This window comes from Styela clava, chromosome 15, assembly GCF_964204865.1.
Source record: "Styela clava chromosome 15, kaStyClav1.hap1.2, whole genome shotgun sequence".
Lineage (NCBI taxonomy): Eukaryota > Metazoa > Chordata > Ascidiacea > Stolidobranchia > Styelidae > Styela > Styela clava.
Window position 1 is genome coordinate 16,653,910 of NC_135264.1, and position 23,956 is coordinate 16,677,865.

Below are 23,956 nucleotides of genomic sequence, written 5' to 3' on the forward strand. Positions count from 1 at the left end.
TCTAACAGCAAAAAATTAGAATTTTTGAACAAAGTTGAAAGATACAGCTCTGGGCCAAAGTCATCTACATCCATATTTTCAATAGATTTCAGAATCCAGATTAGTATTTTAATAACTGAAGAAGTTGTTAGATGGAATGCTCTAACTCTTTCAAATTTTTCTGATGCCTTTGGGACCTGATACTCCACCCAAAAATTTGGCTATTCTTGTTTAATTTAATTTCTGGAAACATTATTTTGAAATTTGGCTTTCTTTTCCATATTTTTGAAAATTGCTCAGTTGTTATCAAAGCGTTTAATAACAACCTCAACACCAGGGTTTCTCAAACTTTTTGGGATGCGGACTACTGTTTATCAATCTTATTTTTGACGAACCCCCGAACTTATGCCGAATCAATTTATGTGCCTAACCCTCGAGGAAGAATAATGTTTCCTTTGATGAATTAAAACTCACGAAAGTCTGGATCAATACGTATTAACGTTGAATACTGGCAGGCTAACGGCAATTCGATAAGCTGATGATCTATTTGTATATATTTCAGACTCTTTTCATATCGTTGCGGACCCTCAGTGCATTTATCACAGACTTCGCTTTGGGAAACCCTGCTTCAGACCTTGATCTACAAACCTATGAAGCAGAATATGCTGAAGGAAGAATTTGTAGAAATCATTGTAAGTAGAATTCAGTAATGCAGGATAGTTGTTTGATTTTATATTTTTTCTTGTCAGAAGTTAAACGAAGTATATTTTATGACCCAGTGTTATGGAGCCTATCTTCGCCTCCAGAAGTGTTTGTACCAATATGGAGGAAACTAATTTTGTTCGCCTACTTTACGTCAAGTTGTGTAAAGGGACTGCAGGGGGTATATTCACTTGGCTAACACAGACTGTCCCGAACTCCTGAAAAAACTAAAAAAGGGAAAATCGGCATAAAATTAACCCTAACCTGTACACATACTATGGGAGCCTCTCCCCGAAATAACCCTTTTCACTACTAAACCTTATTGGGGGACATAGGTAAAACATGGTGTCCTCTAATATTTGTATAAAACAGCACGAAATCTTAAAAATGGTTATTTTCAACATTTATTCGCAGATTCCTTCTAAAGTACATTTGTCAAATGAATAAAATATAAGGCAATCACCAAAAAGCAAAAAATACAATATGTCATGTTTAAAATAATAATGATATATTTTTGCAATTTTTTATATAATTACTGTAATAAAAATTAATGGGAACACTTGAATGCGTTGACATTACGCTAAAAATACCAAGCCAACCTTAACACATAAGGCACTTAGGAATAGCACGTTTTTTGAGATTTTTAGTTCCAAGCCCGCCTTCTTGCCATGAATGTATAATTTTGGTAAGCAAGCTTGTGTGTTGCCTTCTTTAGAGAGAAAGGCACATAAATATGCTGTGTAGAAAAATTCAGAGTATAGAGATAATTACATTGCTCCTTAACACCTTTCACAAAGAGGGCAAACACAAGTACGAAATCGATACCCACCACTTGAAGAACACACAGAAAATAGCATAGAGTAACAAAATTTAATAACGTAGAAATTGCAGTCTAAATTTTTTTTACATGAACTATAATGTTACATAGGAATGCTGAAAGTTATTTGAATAAGTTGGTTGGTGCAATACTGATTATTGGGTGCTCCCGAAGTATGCGAACCAAGATGGCGGACATCGGAACGTAACATGGGTAAGGCGATAATTTCTTTCTAATTTTAGTCCTATTATCAGTTCGAAGACTAGCCAAGAGCCTCCCGTAGTATTTATACCTAAAATTATGGCCTAACTCTAACCTAGTACACATATTACATTCCGATGTCCGCCATCTTGGTTCGCATACTTCGGGAGCCCCGATTATTCGGTCTCGAGAAAAAATTTTGCCCATCCCTAATGCATACCTGTGTTTCCCACCTGGGAAAGTAATATGGTAATTAATTCAATACTCGAATATTATTTAAATATAGCACACTTTGAGAGCTATTCATACTTCATTCAACAAGGGAAATTGGAATAAAATTATGGCCTAACCCTGACTTGGTGCATACACTACGGGTAATTTTTTTTATGCATAATGAGGACGGACGGAATTAAGTAATCGAAATAGGTAATGGGGGAATTTATTGTGTGCGTATCAATACCCGAGCAAATAACGAAAAACATTTATTGTGCTTGTATTTACTACGTGAAAATCCCTTCATAATTGAACTAACAACGGAAAATAACGGAAAGATTTTTTTTTCTGAGTAACGAGGACTGACGGAATTAAAAGATCCCAATAGGTAAAGTGAAGAATTTATTTGAAAAAAAGGTTGCGGACCACTGGCTTAGACGATGCACCAATAGGGGGAGTTCGCAACAACTTCAACAAGAACACACACAAAACGACATAGATTAGCAAAAAGTAAAAACTAAGGTTACTGCAATAATATGGAATAATATGAAATTAATATACTGGAATATGTATGAAAGTGCAAAAAAATATAAATGCAGCAATATTTGAAGTAAATTATAGTAAATCAAAAATTTTTTTTTTAGCTAGAATTCATAAAAAATTGGATTGCTCTTCAGTCATGAAATTACAGCAGCAACTTGAAATTGCAAAAATCAAAAAAAGTATATTACATGAAAGTATAAAATTGTGATTTATTAAACAAACTTAGAAAGTTAAAATTGCTCAATTGTTTGATTTGTGACATGTTGAACGATATCTCAAGCCCGGCACAATATGTCACACGGATTTAAGTTATTCTTTAAAGCTAATAATGAAGTGAAGCCGCGGGCCGCACCTTTATTTAACATGGGCTTTCTAGTAGTTGCAGGCACGAAACGCTAAGGGATTGGTATTACTCGCACAAACCAGATTAAACTAATTTAAATACTCGTTTCGAGAACCACACACCATTCAAGATTGGCAGTTCTCCGTGGGCCGCACAATTTTTCCTTGTGGGCCGCAGGTAGCACACTCCTACTTTAAAGGTTCACCACTAATTTTTTGGGTTAGCTCAAGTTGGTATTATTTTTGGGGAAATGAGGATGATGACGAAACTTCGTTTATGTATCGGAAGTCTTCATTGTCATCTGAAAATATAATTGTGTTAGAAAATTGGGTAATGCCGAAGTACGTGTACCAGGTTAGGGTTAGGCCATAATTTTGTTCCAATTTCACCAGTATAATGACTACCGTAATATTTGTACCTGAAATTATGGCCTAACTCTAACCTGGTACACATACTACATTCCAATTCCCGCCATCTTCGATCGCTTACTTCGAGAGCGCGGAAAATTGAATGTGGTAACTTAGAAAGGAATTCTTGCATAGCAGCCCCGCTTTAGAGGATTCCCATAAAAGTGTGTAAAGTTTCCTGACCAGAGAGAATTTGATAGTTTTGGAGAAAAAATGTTACATTATTTTTTACTGTCCAGATATTAAAATTGTTATAGGAGGCAATTACAACCCTGTAATTGTGTGTGATATTCTGTACTTATTAGAAAATATTGTGATACATATTCACGTCTTAATTATAAACTATTCAAACTGTATCAAACTGTGAGTTGTGACATTAGCTAAAGATCTAACAAAGACCCACTGATTTGAGTGTTGCATCTAACAATAACGGCGCAACATGCGAATAACGTAGGCAATATGATTTTACCTCAGCTTTCGAATCCAGGCTTTTAAATTTCCACAAAATTTTGCAAAATAAAACTTACCGTTTGTATTGTCTGTCAGCTCTTCAACCGTTTAATGATTGTGAGAGAATTTTGAGCGATCGGCTGTGTAAACAGTTGCAAATGTATTCACTTGAATGCCAATCAGTAATTAATTACACCATCAATTTATATAGTGCACCCAGAAATGAGTTATTTTCACTTTTATTTAGCCATTTATATCAGTATAGTCTCGGTAGATTTTGGCATTTCAGTACTATCGTAGTGTGTGAACTAAGATGGTGAACACCGAAATGTAGTATGTGTACCAGGTTAGGGTTAGGCCGTACTTTCAGGTACAAATACTACGGGATTCACTTAGGTAGTCACCGAACCTATAATTGAACTAAAATAAGGAAAATTGGAATAAAATAATGGCCTAACCCTAACCTGGTACAAATACTATGTTCCAGTGTACACCATCTTGATTTACAATTCACATCGTACGGAAGTGCCGGCATTTCTGCTGTCACCCATAATTCATAAATGGGTCTCCTTTACGTCTCAGCAGTTATCAGTGACCTTACTCTGAGATGAGCATATTTTGAGTGAATTTTTTATAACAAAAAGTAACCAGTGAATTCAAATGTGCTCCATTTAATTTACCCACCTCGTCTTTTCATTTCCGACACCTTTATCTCCATCTCCGCTTGTTTTAATTTTTCTTGCAATTCTTTGTTTTCTATCTCCAGTGATTTTCGGCTTTGAAGACTCTTCCCAAAATCTACAAATTTGAAATTTTCACTCGGTTAATTCTTGATAAAGCAAATCGAAAATTTGAGTCTATGGCAGTGGTCGGCAACCTTTTGTCGCTCGCGGGCCAAAATTAAGGGTTGCAAGTCATTGGCAGGCCGCACAAATTTTGAGAAAGTTGCAATCTAAATGGATGATACTTTTTAAAATCAAGCATTGATACATCTCTTACATAGAATATAGATTTATTTCCTCATTGCATTGCATCTCAAAAAAATACATTTGATATTTTCGGCGCCATTGAACCCTTTGCACTTAGCATTAAGTTTTCTGCGTTTTGTAGCCATTTGTCTAATTATATACTTGCCATGTTGAAATATAATTCAGCCTACATGGGTCTCACAATAAATTCTGTTACGTAAATAATCGTCAAAACAGCTGTTTTGTTACTATAATTCAGTCATGGGCCGGATTATTCCTAGTCTATAGTCTTGGCATGTTTTCACATCACATTTTTAAAGATCGCATCCTCAACACAATTAAAAGTCTAGCGGCATAAATATTGCCCAAAATATATTTTAGAAGTGAAAGTGTAATGAGTTATTGTTTCTTCATAGCAGAAGGTAATCACTTATATTAAAAAAAATTTTCCCGCTGGTTGCGGCCTGCCAGGTTGTGATAAATTAGGTAGGCGATTGGGAACCAGAAAGCGTTTGGTTTTTCCCATAAAAGCTCTTTACTTATATGTGAGTGCTTTTACAGGGCCTTGTTCGTAAGTTTACAATCGTTTCTTATTTTCTTGCCATTTTCGATTGAGAGACATCGTTGATTATCATGACTCTTCAAAGGGTTCCCACCACTGGTTAGAGATTTTAATAAGTCGACACTCAAATTACAGCCTCCGCATTGCTTACCAGGAGCTGATATAGATCCGCCCAAGTATTTATGCTTCTGGACTTGCTCTATTGTCGGTCTTTCTCGTTGCTTAAACCTCAGCATCCATCTTAGTAAGTCCACAATCTCGGTCTTATCTTGTAGTTTGCTTAAATCCAACCCACGATTCTTCTTGATATTAGCATTCCAATCATCTGGGTCATCACCAAATGGGTGATGCCCATCAGTCTCAATGTAATATATAACAAGGGCCAGGGAGTAAACATCAGTTGCTTTAGAAATTACGTTTGAGTTGTATGTTTCTGGGGCCCTCCAGCCATCAGTGCCAACACGTAAAGTGCTTAAATTTGTCACAGAATGACCGCTACTTAGTTCTTTACTGAGACCAAAGTCGATAATTTTGAGATAGTTTCCGTCAGGAGATAGAAGCACGTTGTCAGGTTTTAAATCACGATGAATAACTTCGTTTTTATGAATGTGAGCAATACCGTCCACAAGTTGTTGTGTTTGTCGAGATTTTACTTTCGAACTTTGACTTTTTTTTTCTTTTATATATTCGGCCAAATTTTGAGAGCCGCACAATTCCATTGCAATGAAATTGTGCTTAATAGGTCCCAAGCAATAAACTCCAGATTCTATAATATTAGCAACGTTAGAATGGGGACAAAGTTTTACAAGTATTTTTGCTTCTTTATCGTTTTGCTCATTAAATTTGAGAGTTTTTATAGCTATTTTTTGTTTTTCAGAGTTTTTGAAAATTTTTACCCCCCTGAAAACGGTCCCATAGCGAGAAATTGACTCCTTGTGAAGAAGAAAGATGGAATCTGCCAGTTTGATTGAATCTGAAATGAAAATTTTTTTTTCAATTTTGTGAAAATTGTTTGTTTTTTGCATCGTAGTTGGCAAATCATGCAAATTTCATTGTAAGATTGGCATAAAATATTTTAGTTTCGTGAAAATTGTTTGTTTTTTGCGTCGTAGTTGGCAAATCATGCACATTTCATTGTAAGAGTGGCATACCGTCTCGGATTCAACACCAAGCATTTTTCTATATCATACATAACAATTTTTCTTAGCTTGAAATGTTTTTTTAGATTCTTGAAAATTGCATGTTTTCCAGCTTCCCGTGGACCTGATAGCTATTAAGTTACAACTTGGCAATTACAAATTTCAGAATCCCCTTTCAAAGATTCCTGGCTACGCCCATGACACACCAGCGGTTACACAATTCCTTTTTTGAAATTAACAATTCCCACATATCAGTGACTGGCTGTACAAAGCTTTGCTCATGGCACAAAAAAGCTCAAAATTTGGGAATAAAACATTTTTTAAAGAATAAACCCCCATTCAAATTCTTGCTCTGAATACTAATAACGCGCTAACAAATCCCATACCCGACTAGGACTGGTAACCGGACGAGAGGTCATGGTTCGCCATATGTATAGTTAAGCCGTCTTATCGACTTTTGTCTTCCCAGGAATGAATATGTAAATTCCATCCTACCCGGCACAGGATTGTCACTTTGAACATTTTCATCATTGCTACTTGACCTTTGCCCTGTGATAAACAAGAGAGCAATACTCAATTATACGAACACATGAGCAAATTTCAAGCCAAAGTAGAAAAGAACGATATCGAAGGAAATATAAAAATGTGTCCATAAATAATAAAAAGTAACTAGTTTTCATCTGAATAAAACGAGTGCCTGAAAAAGCAGAACTATACCTTCGTGACTTAGTGAGTTCTGTGTTGGTGCATAGTTGTTGACTTGATGGCCAACAAATATTCCTGCTTGAACATTTCCAATTTTCTGGTTAATTTCCTTTTTTTCCTGTAAAACAGAAATGTTTTAACTAGCCTTGATTATACCCCAATGTTTCTATACCATTGAATCAATGGCAGGTAGTTGCAAGATAGTACTAGCCTTGTTTAACTAGATTGGTGTTTTGCGTAATTCTTTGTGTTTGTGTGTGATGGTGAGATAATATGTTTCATATTTTAAACTCTTTTCCCCCATAGAATTCGAACCTACGAACCCACGCTGGGTAATCACTAATCAGAGGTGTGATGGCAAGCGTATTAGAATGGTGCACTACACCGCCGAGTCGATTCATCTAAAATTACACAATTGAATATAATAACTCACTCACTTCTCTATATCCTGGTTCTATAGTCCCAGATGTGCCTGTTTGTGATTCCATATTTCGAGCAATTAGTTAACCGGGAACTATGAAAATGAGACTTTGGAACAGGAACATATTGGTACTGGTATACCGGTAGCCTACCGCCACTGGTACATGATTTCATAAACTTAAATCTGAAAATCAAAATAATTCGTCTTATAATCTAGGTGCAGAGGTACGGTACCTACGTTACTGTGGATGGTAGGTACCGGTATAAGTTTAAATAATATTGCAATAAAATAATATATAAAAAACAAATAAAAATGATTATGAAATCAGGAGAGCGAACAAAACCTTAGATAAGGTTTGAAACGTACGGTAACATACAAAATACGAGACGGAAGGTTTTGCCAAAAAGGATTGGTACGTGCTCACTCACCTGAAATTATTAAATTAATTCACTCGCATATCCACAAATAAAAACGCTAAAAACTAATTGCATAGTAAACAATATTAATTGCATTGTCAGATTGTAAACATTAGAAGTGGGTATAGTAAATTATTTCTGTATTCACTATCCCAAATACAATTTAAGACAGAATTTTTATATTTAGCGGAATTGGCACCCACAACATCGTGAGTTACGGTACTCTTTTAGGGTCTGGTATAGTTTAGTACCACATGCACTTCTAGTTGGCCTGGCTCAACAATTTTTGCATATGTCAATCCTAACCCTCACCTGACTACGTTACCCAAAAAATACGTCATTTCGACGTCACAGTGGCGTAATAATGCCCACTAGGTATGCGAATGGTCGTCCAAAACGCGCAGAAGAGCATTAGAAATGGAGCAAGCTATGACTCTCGGTTTCTCGTCACAACGATCACGATAGGAGAGAGATCGCCGGCTTTAACGAGTTCGTTATCGGCGGCGCAGATGTCATTTTGGGCGATCGTAATTATACTTTGGCGAGACCTATGATGTGATGGCGACGTCGTAGTGACGTAATTTTCGGATGGCATAGTCAGGTGGGGGTTAGGAATAACATATGCAAAATTCGTTATGCTACGCCCACTGAAAGCCAGACTGGATTCCATGGCAGGTGCACGCCCGAGGGCGCCAGCGCTCCGCAAAAATGCACGCGAGCGAAATCAATTTTGCACGCCGAAAATTTGCAACTGCTCACCAATGTAAATCGGTTTAAATGGTTTTAAAATCAATAATCCAGTAATATAAAGATGCCAAAATATTATAACTCCACAATTGTCGACAAATACCAGCCTGCAAGATTTGGTCTGATCGAAATATTGCGAAGCAAAAAGACCATGGACCTTTCCCCAACCTTTGACCCGCGAAAAATTCCTCTCATTGTTACGTCCTTTTTTGCATCTTGCTGATTGGCCAATGTCACGAAGTAAACAAGGAAGTCGATGCTCGGGGAAAGGTCCATATCGTGTTGAATGATAGGAAATAGGAATCCCGTGAGAATAGTTATGGACGAAAAGATCGCCTCCGCACCAATGGCCAAGTACGGCTCTGATTCAGCGTATTTTTCATACAATAATTTTACACGAATGTACTGAACAGTACCGGTATCTAAAGTTGCTCAAACACTCCCAAAATTAGTGACAAAGTATGAAAATAATGTTTGGGGTCAAAGGTCAAACGTCCATTTTGCTCTAATTTGACGTATTTTTTATCCATTAATTCTACGTAAAAACACTACCAAAATTAATGACAAAGTATGTCCATTTTGCTCTGGTTCAACGTATTTTTTATCCAATAATTTTACGCGGATGTACTGAACAGTACCGGTATCCAAAGTCGCACAAACACTCTCAAAATTAGCGACAAACTGTAGAAATAATGTTTGGGGTCAAAGGTCAAACGTCCATTTTTTCTCTGATTCAACGTATTTTTTATCCGATATCGGTAATTTTACGCGGATGTATTGAGAGGTATCTGATGTCAAAGTCAGTTGCACGCGAGTGCAGTTGTTTTGCACGTCGTGAGCTATAATTGCACGCCAGGAATTCTTATTTGCACGCGGGAATTTCTGATTGCACGCCCGATTTCTCGTTCAAAAAGGCCATGAAATCCAGACTGGACTGAAAGTACCTGTGGTACTAAACTATACTAGACCCCACTTTTATTTGCAGACGTGAATTTATGATATTCAAATCGAATTTAAAGCTGACTAAGTTTACAGTCGGATAAAGCCAACCCAAGAGCAAAACCAACTATGACAAAACAAAACATTACAACTCAAAATCTATCTATCTTTTTTTTTTTTTTAATGTTTCCACAATGTGGATTAATCAATAATTAAAGAATAAATAAAATAATATAGGGATATCAATAAATAAGTGTATACAAGTGACAAAACAAATACATCATCAGCAGAGTAGCCTAGTTGTTCCATAATAGTCCATTTTTCCATATAATACCGGTAGTCCATTGGTATATCCAGTATGTACCGTATATTGAACATTAATCGTTAATACAATATTTATTCATTAGCATTAATTATAATCATGAAAACATAAAAAATTTATTAGTTTAACTATCTATCTTATGCAAATTGTAAAATAAAACACCGGTACCGGTACTAATACCCGGAAAGCCCTTTGAAACAAAGACTTAGATTTGCAGAACTAAATACCAAAGTGACTATAAACCAAGTGGAGACACCTTGTGCAATGATGCATATCGGACGCCTTTTTGGGTCCGACGAATCTCGGGGGCAACCCTAAAATGCGGGAAACGGGAACGACGGGAACTACGGGAAATGCACTAAAATGCGGGAACTGCGGGAACGACGGGAAATTGCAAAAACTAAAATGCGGGAACTACGGGAAATTTCACTAAAAAGCGGGAAAATTCACAAAAAGCGGGAATGACGGGAAATCGCTTTAAGGTACGGGAAATATTCATTTTGGGTATGTTTAGGGGAAATTGTTCTAGAAAACGAAAGCAATGGTTAATATACGTTTGGGGGTGTATGTACGTGAAAATTTATCAAAATGCGGGAACGACGGCAAATCGCGTTAAAGTACGGGAAATACTCATTTCAGAGTATGTTTAGAAGAAATTGCACTAGAAAATGGAAGCAACGGGAAATATACGCTTGGGTTGTGTGGATACGGAAATTTCACTAAAGGATTCTAATAATATTCAGATTCGGATAATATGTATTCGGATAATATGTATGTTAGTACAATTACCCCGTACATGCACACTCAAGTATAAACGGCACTCCGGAAGTATGTGCAACAAGATGACGCACAACCTGAACCCTAACCTGGTATACATACTATGTTCAGGTTGTGCGTCATCTTGTTGCACATACTTCGGGAGCGCCGTATAAACTTGCCGTTGCTTTTGCTATTCAATGCAAAATTACCCCACACATACTCTAAAATACATATTTCCCATACCCTAAAGCAAATTCCCGTCATTCCCGTCTTTTGTGAAATTTCCCGTAGTTCCCGCAATTTCAAATTGACAAACTCCCGTCGTTCCCGCAGTTCCCGCTTTTTAGTGCATTTCCAGTCGTTCCCGCAGTTCCCGCATTTTAGGGCCCTAAAATGCGGGAAACGGGAATGACGGGAAACGTTAATAACAAGCGAAAAAATGTTACAAAAAACGGGAATGACGGAAAATCGCTCGAAGATAAAGGAAATATGTATTATAGTACGATTACTACGTACATGCACACTTAAGAATAAACGGCACTTCGGAAGTATTTGCAACAAAATGGCGCACAGCCTGAGCTTTAACCTGGTACACATACTTGGTTCAGGTTGTGCGCCATCTTGATGAACATACTCGGGAGCACTGTATAAACTTGCCGTTACTTTCGCCCTTCAGTGAAAATTTACCTCACACATACTCTAAAATACATATTTCCCATACCCTACAGCAAATTCCCGTCATTCCCGTCTTTTGTGAAATTTCCCGTAGTTCCCGCAATTTCAAATTGACAAATTCCCGTCGTTCCCGCAGGTCCCGTTTTTTAGTGCATTTCCCGTCGTTCCCGTTTCCCGCATTTTAGGGCCCTAATGACGGGAAAATTTACTAATAAGCGGGAGAATGTTATGAAATACGGGAAAGAGGGGAAATTGCTCTCAGATAGGGAGAATATGCATTTTAGAGTGTATGTAGGGGAAATTTCACTAAATAGCGGGGAATTTCACACAAAGTGGGAACGACGGGAAATAGCTCTAAGATTGGGGAAATGGGCATTTTATTGTGTATGTACGGGAAATTGTACTAGAAGGCGAGAGCAACGGGAAATATACACTTGAATGTGTAGGTACAAGAAATTGTATTGAAAAGCGGAAATTACGGAAAATAATACTCATGAGTAGGAACTATGTGATATTTTGGGAAATTTCACTGAAAATTGGGTGGGTATAAGGGAAATTCTCTAAATAAGCGGCGATGACGGGAACAACGGTAATTGATGGCGATGACGGCAATGAAAAGCGAACGTATTGACAAATGACGGGGAGAGTCGGAAGAGTAAGAGCATCGCGTAAAAAATAAATAATATGTATTTAGCTGTTTTATATAGAAAATTACAACAAAATATGTAAGTATTGAAAATGGCGGGAAGAGCGGAAAATTGCGGAAAAGGCGGGAAGAGTAAGAATATCTCGGGAATGCGGAAAATAGGTATTTAGTTGTTTTATATAGAAAATTGCAACAAAATACGTAAGTCTTGAAAATGGTGGGAAGAGCGGAAAATTGCGGAAAAGACGGGAAGAGTGAGAATATGGCGGGAATGCGGAAAATAAGTATTCAGGTGTTTTATATAGAAAAGGGCAAAAAATACGTAAGTATTGAAAATAGCGGGAAGAGCGGAGAAATGCGGGAAGAGTAAGAATATCGCGGGAATGCGGAAAATAAGTATTCAGGTGTTTTATATAGAAAATCGAAACAAAATACGTAAGTATTGAAAATGGCGGAAAAGGCGGGAAGAGTAAGAATATCTCGGGAATGCGGAAAATAAGTATTTAGGTGTTTTATATAGAAAATTGCAACAAAATACGTAAGTATTGAAAATGGTGGGAAGAACGGAAAAGGCGGGAAGATTGAGAAAATCGCTGTAAAACAGGAAGTTTATATTTAGGTGTTTTTATACAGGACATTACAATAAAATGCGAGATTCGGGAAGAACAAGAAATCTATGTACAGCATAAGATTCCTGCGGAAATCGTTTTTATTTCCACAACAGCAAGAAAAGCATCTTATAAAGTCAATTCATATGTAGCCTGCTAAGACATGGCAGGCTGCGCTTTCGAAATTGTCCAAGCTATGTAGCGCGCGTTTCATCTATCACGATTAATAAATATAAGTTTATTCCGACCTCATCAATAAATAAAAACCGATTATGATATCAGGAGAGCAAACAAAATCTTAGATAAGGTTGAAAACGCACAGAATATAAGATGGAGGGTTTTGCCAAGAAGAAGTGGTACGTGTTCACTCACCTAAAATATTTCACACACGCTCACACACACAACCATACAGAAGTTATAAAGTAAGAAGAACATGATAAATTACATACTGGTAGTTAAAAAATATATATGAATAAATGAAAAATCACTGGCCACACCATATTAATAAATTTATATTGTTTTCCACTGCCGAATTGATCGATTCTATAAATAGGAGTGAACAGTAAAGATGAATTTTTATGAAAAATATATCGCCAAGCTGATTATTGTACACTTTTGTGGACATAACGATCGTTTCAATATTATATTATTATTTTTCTTTTGCTTGATCATTCATGATAAAATCGCTTTTCTCTTCGAATACTTGACTAATTGTTTTGAAATTTTCAGTGGTTAAAGATTAATTTTATCGCCAGAAGGCTATCACTTTTACTTATTTCAAAAATTTCTGTGGACTTCAAGAGATTCGTTTTTTATGTGTCAGAATAAAAATAGCGACACCTTGTGACGTGTCCATATATTTGAGCACAGCTCTCTTGTTATATTTAATTTAGGGTAGGGCGATAGGGTAAAGGAATATATTGGTTACCAAGGTTTTTTTAATTTTTAGATATTGACTTCTGCAAGGATAACGGAATTAGGATTGTTACTTAACAGGATCATTTCTTCATTAAGTTATTATGACGCAATTGATGTCAATTCAAATTTATCGTGGATGAGACATTAGCGAATTTTGTTGATGTAGACACCATTTATATTCAATAAGCTAGCCAATGAATTGATCATCACGAAACGACCTGAAAAACGGAAAATAAATCTGCGAGTAATAGAATATTCAAGGGTTACATATTAGGAAACAACACTACCCTACCTACACTTTTGTTGAGAAGAAATTATTATTTTGAGTAGATATTGATCATTAGTTATTTATCTTTAAAACGCTAGTTGAAAGGCATGAGTTGAATTCTGGTTGGGATACAGAGTGAATTTCTCGCAAACCATGCAAAAACTCTCAAACCACACTAACCATTTGCATGTTTCGTGAACTTTAACCACTTCTAATACTCATATTTTACTGTGAACTTATCAGCGTAAACTTGGAGGGAGCTGACTCCGATGACTGCATGATCGTATCACTCCTTCCAGTCTATACCGAAAGAAGTGTATTTTTTCTTTAGCCATCATTTATTGTTATGAATGTTTTTTCTGGTGCGCGAAATAAAATCTCTCTCTCTCTGTTGGCCTTCACGTTCATTTCACAGCAGAACCTTAACCTAGAATAAAATTTTGTATACACACAAGACAAATCATAGAATACCACAACAAATTAAAACCAAGGGGATAATCCAATATATCTCTACTGGTCGCCTAATTACAATAGGAGGTACAGGAGCTAAACTATACCGTCTACAACCCTCATAAGGTATTACACCGCCCAAATAGAAACAGAGATCATGCATGTGTGATGTTAAAAGTTGGTTCATCGGTTGATTCGTTTGAAAAAGGGATTATTGATAGCAAGCCGGGGAACGTCCGGTTTTCAGTAAATCGTTCAAGAATATAGCACATTGACGTTGACAAAGTCGTAAGAATTTATGTCTCACTGCAAATGTCGCCAAATTGCATTTCAAAAAATGTTGAAAGTTTTGGGAGGGGCCCATGGAATTTCGTTTCATCACATATAGTTGCATCATTGATTTAAGTGTATTTCACTATCTGTTGTTCGGAACAATTCAATTCGATCGTACAACTTTACACTATATGAAAATTTTGCATTACAATCCATTGCGTTCCTATTTGATCTCTGAGGGTATTCGGTTAATTCCACTAAAATACCTTTAAAGAGAATCAGAAGGAAGATTCAGATTATAGGGAGCATTAAACCTATACTTGCATAAGAAAATATTGGGCAACACCCTTCACACAAATAAAACAGCACTGTAATGATGCTAAGTTAACAGGAAATATCAATTCACTGAATAACAAAAATTTACAAGTAACACTCGTAATAAATTACGTAAAACAATGGAAGACGGTTTAGATCGCCAGCTAAAAAACAGCTAAATACATATTATTTATTTTTTACGCGATGCTCTTACTCTTCCGACTCTCCCCGTCATTTGTCAATACGTTCGCTTTTCATTGCCGTCATCGCCATCAATTACCGTTGTTCCCGTCATCGCCGCTTATTTAGAGAATTTCCCTTATACCCGCTTGATTTTCAGTAAAATTTCCCAAAATATCACATAGTTCCTACTCATGAGTAATATTTTCCGTAATTTCCGCTTTTTAATACAATTTCTTGTACCTACACATTCAAGTGTATATTTCCGGTTGCTCTCGCCTTCTAGTACAATTTCCCGTACATACACAATAAAATGCCCATTTCCCCCATCTTAGAGCAATTTCCCGTCATTCCCACTTTGTGTGAAATTCCCCGCTATTAAGTGAAATTTCCCCTACATACACTCTAAAATGCATATTTTCCCTATCTGAGAGCAATTTCCCCTCTTTCACGCATTTCGTAACATTCTCCCGCTTATTAGTAAATTTTCCCGTTTCCCGCATTTTAGGGCCCTGAATGTATAGGCCCTAATATGTATTTTAGCGTATGTGTGAGGTAAATTTTCACTCAAGGACGAAAGCAACGGCAAGTTTATACAGTGCTCTCAAGTATGTTCATCAAGATGGCGCACAACCTGAACCAAGTATGTGTAACAGGTTAAAGCTCAGGATGTGCGCCATTTTGTTGCAAATACTTCCGAAGTGCCGTTTATTCTTAAGTGTGCATGTACGTAGTAATCGTACTATAATACATATTTCCTTTATCTTCGAGCGATTTTCCGTCATTCCCGCTTTTTGTAACATTTTCCCGCTTGTTATTAACTTTTCCTGTCATTCCCGTTTCCCGCATTTTAGGGCCCTAAAATGCGGGAACTGCGGGAACGACGGGAAATGCACTAAAAAGCGGGAACTGCGGGAACGACGGGAATTTGTCAATTTGAAATTGCGGGAACTACGGGAAATTTCACAAAAGACGGGAATGACGGGAATTTGCTTTAGGGTATGGGAAATGTGTATTTTAGAGTATGTGTGGGGTAAATATGCATTGAATAGCAAAAGCAACGGCAAGTTTATAGGGTGCTCCCAAAGTATGTGCAACAAGATGACGCACAACCTGAACATAGTATGTATACCAGGTTAGAGTTCAAGTTGTGCGTCATCTTGTTGCACATACTTCCGGAGTGCCGTTTATACTTGAGTGTGCATGTACGGAGTAATTGTACTAACATACATATTATCCAAATACATATTATCCGAATCCGAATATTATTAGAATCTTTTAGTGAAATTTCCGTATCCACACAACCCAAGCGTATATTTCCCATTGCTTCCATTTTCTAGTGCAATTTCTTCTGAACATACTCTGAAATGAGTATTTCCCGTACTTTAACGCGATTTGCCGTCGTTCCCGCATTTTAGATAAATTTTCACGTACATACACCCACAAGCCTATATATACCATGGCTTTCGCTTTCTAGAACAATTTCCCCTAAACATACTCCAAAAGGAATATTTCCCGTACCTTAAAGCGATTTCCCGTCATTCCCGCTTTTTGTGAAATTTCCCGCTTTTTAGTGAAATTTCCCGTAGCTCCCGTCATTCCCGTAGTTCCCGCATTTTAGTTTTTGCAATTTCCCGTCGTTCCCGCAGTTCCCGCATTTTAGTGCATTTCCCGTCGTTCCCGTTTCCCGCATTTTAGGGTTGCCCGAATCTCGGGAACGGCATACATATACATAAAAAACCCAGGCGGGTCCGGGGGGAGGGAGATTCTTCAGTTGATCCTTCAGTTGACTGTTCATATTATCCTCAGCTTCGATCAGTTTTTCATGATAAACTCCGCGAAGGCCAGCATGATCTGATGTGAACTGATCTATATGGTATCGGTACTGTATCCGACTACCACTTCACACCTTCTCGTCACTTAATTTGGATGATAGTAAAAGGCGAGTGGAACCTATCATAATTTGGGGCGGCTGACCCAGTTAAATGAGCCGCATTATTAACTTTTATATTGGCATGTGTTATTTTATTACATGTTCAATTTATTTCTTATTTAGATTAAATATCATTTGTATTTATTTTTTATAAATACTGTTTTAGCCCTCCTGCGTGGGGGAGGCCAAGGTTACTGGCAAATTTACCAGCATCGTTTTGATTTAAGTTTGTATGTATCTTCTCATAAGGATCTATGTTTGTCCTGCTTTCCAAATTTTAGTCCAAATATTTCTTGTTCCAGTATTCCATCGTCCAATATCACTTCCACACCCGACGGTCTGATCAGGCGATCCTGTGAAATAAAATAGATAAGTTTATTTCGACTCCATAATCAGCATAAAAGGCGATTAAAAATTGATAAAAACTGATTATAAAATTAGGAGAGCAAACAAAACCTTGGATAAGGTTTAAAACGTACAGAATAACCGGTTAACTAACTGCATCGCGATATAATTTGAGCTTGTTACGTCACAATGGTATCGTTCGAAATTATTCACAAATCGTGATAGTGTCATGATCTGTTTTCTGTAAGATATGCTGCGTGCTTCGGACATGGAAGTATTTCAGCAAACCCTGATTCCGTTATTAAATGTCATTTACGTGACAAATTTTCAGTGCTGTATGTGCAAATTCTACTTTGAAATATCATAAAGAAAAACAGCACCGACTGCGCACTTGTTGGGTGACATTGAATAGACGCTTTTGAAATAAAATCGTGGATAATATATTTTGACCAAAAAACTGATTTTATCGTTTATTAAATGTTCATAATCAGTTATATTTGAATTAAATGCCACGGAAAATAAATTTGCGATGAACTAATCATTTTTGAAAGGAATTGTACATTCTAAAGATGATTTATGCCAGACATGTCAGTTGACCGGGTAACCATTCCCAGTCCTAATGGCAACTATCAGTTAGGGTTAAAGGTCATCAAGAAATTCTATTTTTAGCTAGCGTCGTGTGTGCTTCTCAACGACTAACATAGCCTACCGGTGCTTCTGTATCAAATGCCGTGATTCGCCATATGGATATGGTTAAGCCGTATTATCCTGTCTGATCCTACATGCTACATTTAATTAATATATACCAGTATACGCAGCACCTTGCAAAGGTGTAAAATTAAAAAAAAAATTTTTTTGATGACTTGCATAATTTTTATTTACAAATCATGTAACTGTTTATTTATTTTTTTTTTAGGAGGGGGCACAAATTAAAAGGGGTTTGAAACACAGACTTAATTTAGAAAGGCATAGGAATGATAGCAAACATGTTAATGAATTATTACTGTATTATGCCAATGTTTCAATAATGCTGTAATGGAAGAATGGTGTAAAATATTCATTTGCTAATTGCCATTTTCACTTTCGCGTAACTATTGTCAGATTGTACATTTATGTGATGGGAATTATATTGCATGGTGACCTTTGTGTTTTTACACATATTAAAAAAAATAAACTTCTATAAGCCTACCGGCAGACCGGTATACTACGGTAACTTCTTCCATTAACTTTAGGCGCGGCGGTGTGGCTCAACGGGCTAAGCGTTAGGAATACGCTCGCCACCGCACCTCTAATTACTCTGCGTGGGTTCGCAGGTTCGAATCCCATGCAGGGATGGTTATGTGCGAGAGGATTGCTGGACTCCTCGCCGTCGTTGGGTGGTTCACGTAACCGCTGGTCGGTTACGGCTTCCTCCACCACCAAGTCCATGCTTCCGAAAACAAACAATACAGTAAAAACTAATCCCATACCCGACTTGGAATGGTAACCGGACGAGAGGCCGTGGATCGCCATAGGGATAAGCCGTCCTATCGGCTTTCCTCTCTCCCGGGATAAATATGTAAATCCTATCCTTGTTCTTCTATAAGCCTACCGGGAGACCGGTATACTACGGTAACTTCTTCCATTAACTTGTTACTATTCTCCTTTCAGTTACCGGTATTAGACCTATGGCAGGTCTTCATTTAGTCATACTGTTTGTATCTCTTATTACAATTCAAGCGACCGTAACCAAACGTGAAGACAATCATGACGAATTTGTCAACAAAGTAAAGGAAAGTCACATTAAGGTAAGGGGTATAGATGTACAAATTTAGAAATTTTAATTTTTTTTTGAGTACTGAACCATAACTTGGCAGCATCTTCATCAAACATATTACATTAAATTATTCTGCTTTTTTCAATAGAGTATTATAACGTTAATTTATATTTTGTCATTCTTAACTCTGGAATTAGAGTTGAATGTTTATGAACAGTTTTATAGAATTCGACTCAAATGCCAATATGTAGGCCCAGAATGTCTCATAAAGGAGGGGTCGGCACTGTTATAATTAATGTCTTTTAATGTGGGGGCTATTCTTGGAATCGGGGAACTGTGCCATACTGGTATGGGTGGACATTGACTGGACAAGGCTTTTATTCTCAGTTTTTCGTTCAATTCCAGGACGGAGAACATAACGTAGATTTTGACCGTGATGTCATATGGGGGGATGAAAAAAATGATATTGACGACGATGACGCAGTTGAAAATATGTCCCCCCTCGAACAAAAAGAAAAATTGAGAAAATTGGTGGAAAACAGGATTGATACGGATAAAGATGGGTAAATGAACATAAAATTTATAGCATTTGTAAAAAGCAGGGTTTTGCAGTTCCATTCCGTTATTCATTTAAAAGTCATCCCAAACAGGAAAAATAAAAGTGGCATGAGCAGAATGAAGTTGATGTTAAATTCTTTTTATTGTGTTATTTTCAATTTTTCTGTGTTGGATAGGTATATCTTATGAATTAGCTAAACTAAGGACTATAAAGAATTTGTAAAAAAGTTTTGCAGACGTGTAAAAACATTATATACTGGCTCCATATTTGTTGGTGGTGGCTAGTACTGGGCCTTGACTTTTTTTACTGGTACCTGTGATTCATAGGCGTAGCCAGGGGGGTCTGAGGGAACATGTCCATCCCTCCCTCAAGTTTTCAACAATTTAAATGCCATTTTGCGACATTTGCAGTAAAACATGAATTCATACTCCTTTTTCAACACCATTTTGCTCTATTTTTGATCGATTTACTGAAAACCGGACATTTCCTTGCTTGCTAATATTAATTCTTTCACGAAATAACCCAAACGAGATAGATGAAAATCCGCGCTGATATGCTTCGACGGCGAGGTACGTCTGTAGAGCTGTTCTTCAAGATATTGTTGGATATCAGTGACTCCTTTTATCTTACTTCGTTCGGAGCAAAAGGCACGAGTGTGCATCGTATTACGTCATTATAAGAAAAAATTGCCCCTCTTCCGTGGCCATGCTCTTGCTGTGATCAGCAATTCGTTCACAAAACATTTTTGAAATTGAATCCCCTGTTGGCAAGCTTGATTCTAACACTTTTCAAAATTCTAATTCATTTTCTTAGATATGTTTCAATAGATGAACTAGTAGCGTGGGCGGTTCGATCCTACGATTTATTCGAAACAGAAGACACAAGAAACTCCTTCTCTGGTATTGATACAAACAATGACAATGCCATCCAGTGGTCAGAATATGCTCTCGACTCCTACGGAGATGATTTCAACGAAGATTCGCCGGATTTTATCAATCCTCCATCCGATGAATGGTCAGACTTTGTTGCAACGTATAAAAAGGAAAGAAGAAAGTGGGTTTTATTTGAAATATCTAGAATGGAATTTTTATGTGTATATTTTGGGAAAGGACAAGATAGGATTTACATATTTATCCCGGGGAAGAGCAAAGCCCATAAGACGTCTTAATCATATGGCAAACCACAGCCTCTCGTTCGGTTACCAGTCCATGTCGAGTATGGGAATAGTTATGCATGGACTGAAGGCTGATAAGATTGCTAAATCTTATGCCAAGCCAGAGTTTCTTATCTAAAATTTCTTGACAGTTTCAGTTCGTTTTTTTTTTCATTGGAACACAGTTCTTAATTCTCCAAACGTGGTGTTTGTTTCCGATTTGACGCGACACTGCACGAAACTTTGAGATTAATTTATACCAGAACGAAAAGTACTTTGTTTCGGACTTTGTGTCCATATAGCCTATTTAAGCACCGCTCTCTTATTTCTTTTCAGATTTGAAGTGGCTGATCTTGACCAAAGTGGAGGATTAGATTTACAAGAGTTTCAATATTTCAAACATCCAAGACTTCATGAAAAAACCCGGGATATCGTGATCGAAGAAGTACTAGATTCATCAGATTCGAACAGAGATGGTGCAATAGACCTAGAAGAATTCCTCGGAGATTATCAGTAAGTTTTTAATTCAAGCCTGTAGAGCAGTGGTGTCATGGAGCTGATTAAAAATAAAAAATACATAAAAAATTATATATCCACGTATTTTTGTCTTACTATCTGTTATTTGTAGCTTATTGCTAGTTATTTTCAGCGTTCATATCAAACTTTTCTCAGAGAGACAAATTTTCTCGTATTCTTAATTTATAAGATTTTGTTCGTGATGAGTTTTTGGTAAAATTATCACAAAATATCAACTTCAGAGCCCGGTAACAAACGAGCACCCAACAAATTTTTTTATTCTCATATCATAATAATAGTTGCTCTACCATATGTGGTAATATTAGATTCACAATTTCAATATTTTTCAACCTTTCACAGGAAGAAAGCAGATGAAGGCGACCCAGAATGGGCAGTTTTTGAAAAGGAAAAGTTTCAACATGAATTCGACACCAACAAGGATGGACTTTTGAAGGGTAAGACCCCTAGTGAACTGATGACTGTTTTTTAAAGTGTTTTATATTTGCTTTAAATAAAGCACTAAACAAGGGGTGTGCAACAGGCCAAGCCTTTTAGTGTGGCCCTTGTTTAATACTCAGCTCATAGGGTAAAAATGAATAATGAATTTTTTATTCTTCTCGCTGCATTGAATTTTTTTGCCCAGTGGGTTTATTACTGTGAGGTTAAGCAATAGTCGCATTTCACATTTTTGGATGGCCCAGCTAGATGTCAAAATTTCGTTATAATGTCTCGTCAATGAAAATGTGCACCCCTGCACTGAACAAATGAAGTATTGTAATATTGACGAATTATTGTAATTTCATTGTCAATTTGTCGCTATATATCGCATCGCTGGGCATATTTACTTAAAAAACAATGAAATAAAAAACAGAAGCTTTTTTTACGAAATAGCAGTATATAGAAGTATATCTGTAAGCTTTTGTTAGTTCTTATTCTAACTTAATCAGACAAAACAAGGTTATTATTGGCAATTAATTGGAAGCAGACTAATCATTATTTTTTGCAACTTTCAATTTTTTCACTGTTTCTACTAACAGGTGAGGAGATCGTCCTCTGGATGGCGCCAGACAACTCCATACTAGCACGTGAGGAAGCCGAACATTTAATGGAAGAATCAGACTCAGATCACGACGATAAATTATCAGTCGAAGAAATTTTGAATAATTATGTGGACTGGGTAGATTCTGATGCCACAGATTATGGGAGACAGTTATTGAAGCATCATGAGGAACTTTAACCCCTGACCTTTGAACTTAATATGGGAAATAATTCTTGGAGCATCATTAGGAAGTTTAGCCCCTGACCTTTGAACTTATTACGGAAAGCAATTATTGGAACATCATGAGGAAGTGTAGCCTTTGAACTTATTATTATATAAAGCAATTATTGAAGCATTATGAGGTATTTTGATCTTTAAACTTCAAACTTCTTTACCAATACCAATCATCTTGTCATAATCAATGCATGTTAGCAAGTTCATACATCTGAAACAATTTTTGAAATCCACCAATCAAATTAACACTATAAATACTACCGGAAAGATAAACAGAGGCCCGGAGCGCTGAACGCCTCTGGTAGGACGCAACGACCCCAGTAGGTTGGGCACCACTAGCCTGACCTTGAAATTTGAATCTTCAATTGGTTTGCCTGTAGCTTGGCTCAGGGACAAGTCTTTCTTGACATCTTTCAAGTGCGCACTTTGATCATGCTTTTAGTAAATACTTGAAAAAACAATAATTAACAATAACAAATTAAACAATTAAAATAATAACAATAATTTTAGTTTTTCCTTAGCTGAACAACGTTATAGATAATTCAAATTCAAAAATCATCAATGCAGTAAAAAATAACAGCAGTATTACTATAATGAAATTGGTGCTTTTCTAATCCTAGTTTGAAGAAATATTCACCAAACTATTCCAATGAAAGGCTACAGGATGAAAAAATTGAAACAGATATTCCATTTCATCCCTTCTGGGTGAAAGCCTTTGACATTGTTATAGTACTTTTTATACCGATTTCTGTAATTCTATTCGTTTTGCCTAATAAGGAAGGCACTGTCAGCATATTTATAGGGTGTGTCCATAAAGTCTTAAATTTTTTTTAAACATATAAAGGAAATTTATCGATACTATATATTAATTTGGCCCTCACAAGTGTTATCAAATGAATTAAAAATACTTAACAATTAGTGATTATGATTAAAAAATAACAAACCTGGTTTAGATATAATTGACTTCATAACAAATTGAAATTGTAAAGGGACTTTATGGACACCCTGTATATCGTTTCATTTTATATCCACTGCATGCCTCATTTGCCGCATGAAATTTTTTATGAAGAACATTTGCCGTTTCTGTATGTTTGAGACAATAATATAATACAACACATTTTATGGGTGCTGTCCATTTCCTTTTATGCTTTTACTTGGCTTGGTGATGTGGCTCATCTTGCTAGGTGTTAGGAATACGCTCGCGACCGCATCTCTGATTACCGTGAGTGGGTTCGAATCCCATGCAGAGTTAATTATGTGCGAGAGGAGTGCTGGACCCCTCTTACCGTAGGGTGGTTCATTTGACTGCCGGTTGATTACGGCTTCCTCCACAATCAAGTCCATGCTTTCGAAAACCAAATTTGGCTAACTAATCCCATTCCCGACATGGACTGGTAACTGGATGAGAGTTTGCCATATGCCAGTTTAGGTCAATGTTCCCTGATTATGTTACTG

At 36.8% G+C, this 23,956-nt stretch overlaps 2 protein-coding genes across 2 annotated transcripts; one reads left to right on the forward strand and one right to left on the reverse strand.

Moving 5' to 3' along the window:
- The first annotated feature begins 502 nt into the window (after positions 1-502).
- Positions 503-23,623, forward strand: LOC120333670 (reticulocalbin-2-like). The gene is made up of 7 exons (XM_078120383.1): positions 503-671; positions 18,895-19,031; positions 19,406-19,563; positions 20,373-20,612; positions 21,049-21,225; positions 21,589-21,683; positions 22,266-23,623. Exons 1-7 carry the CDS (start codon positions 518-520, stop codon positions 22,463-22,465), a joined length of 1,161 nt encoding a protein of 386 aa, XP_077976509.1. The 5' UTR covers positions 503-517; the 3' UTR covers positions 22,466-23,623.
- On the reverse strand, positions 1,065-7,653 carry LOC120333668 (putative myosin light chain kinase DDB_G0282429). Its single transcript, XM_039401001.2, has 7 exons — positions 7,467-7,653; positions 7,042-7,147; positions 6,820-6,873; positions 5,337-6,158; positions 4,340-4,453; positions 3,733-3,795; positions 1,065-3,099 (listed from the first exon to the last, which is right to left on the reverse strand). Exons 1-6 carry the CDS (start codon positions 7,515-7,517, stop codon positions 3,764-3,766), a joined length of 1,179 nt encoding a protein of 392 aa, XP_039256935.2. The 5' UTR covers positions 7,518-7,653; the 3' UTR covers positions 1,065-3,099; positions 3,733-3,763.
- Positions 23,624-23,956: the final 333 nt, after the last annotated feature.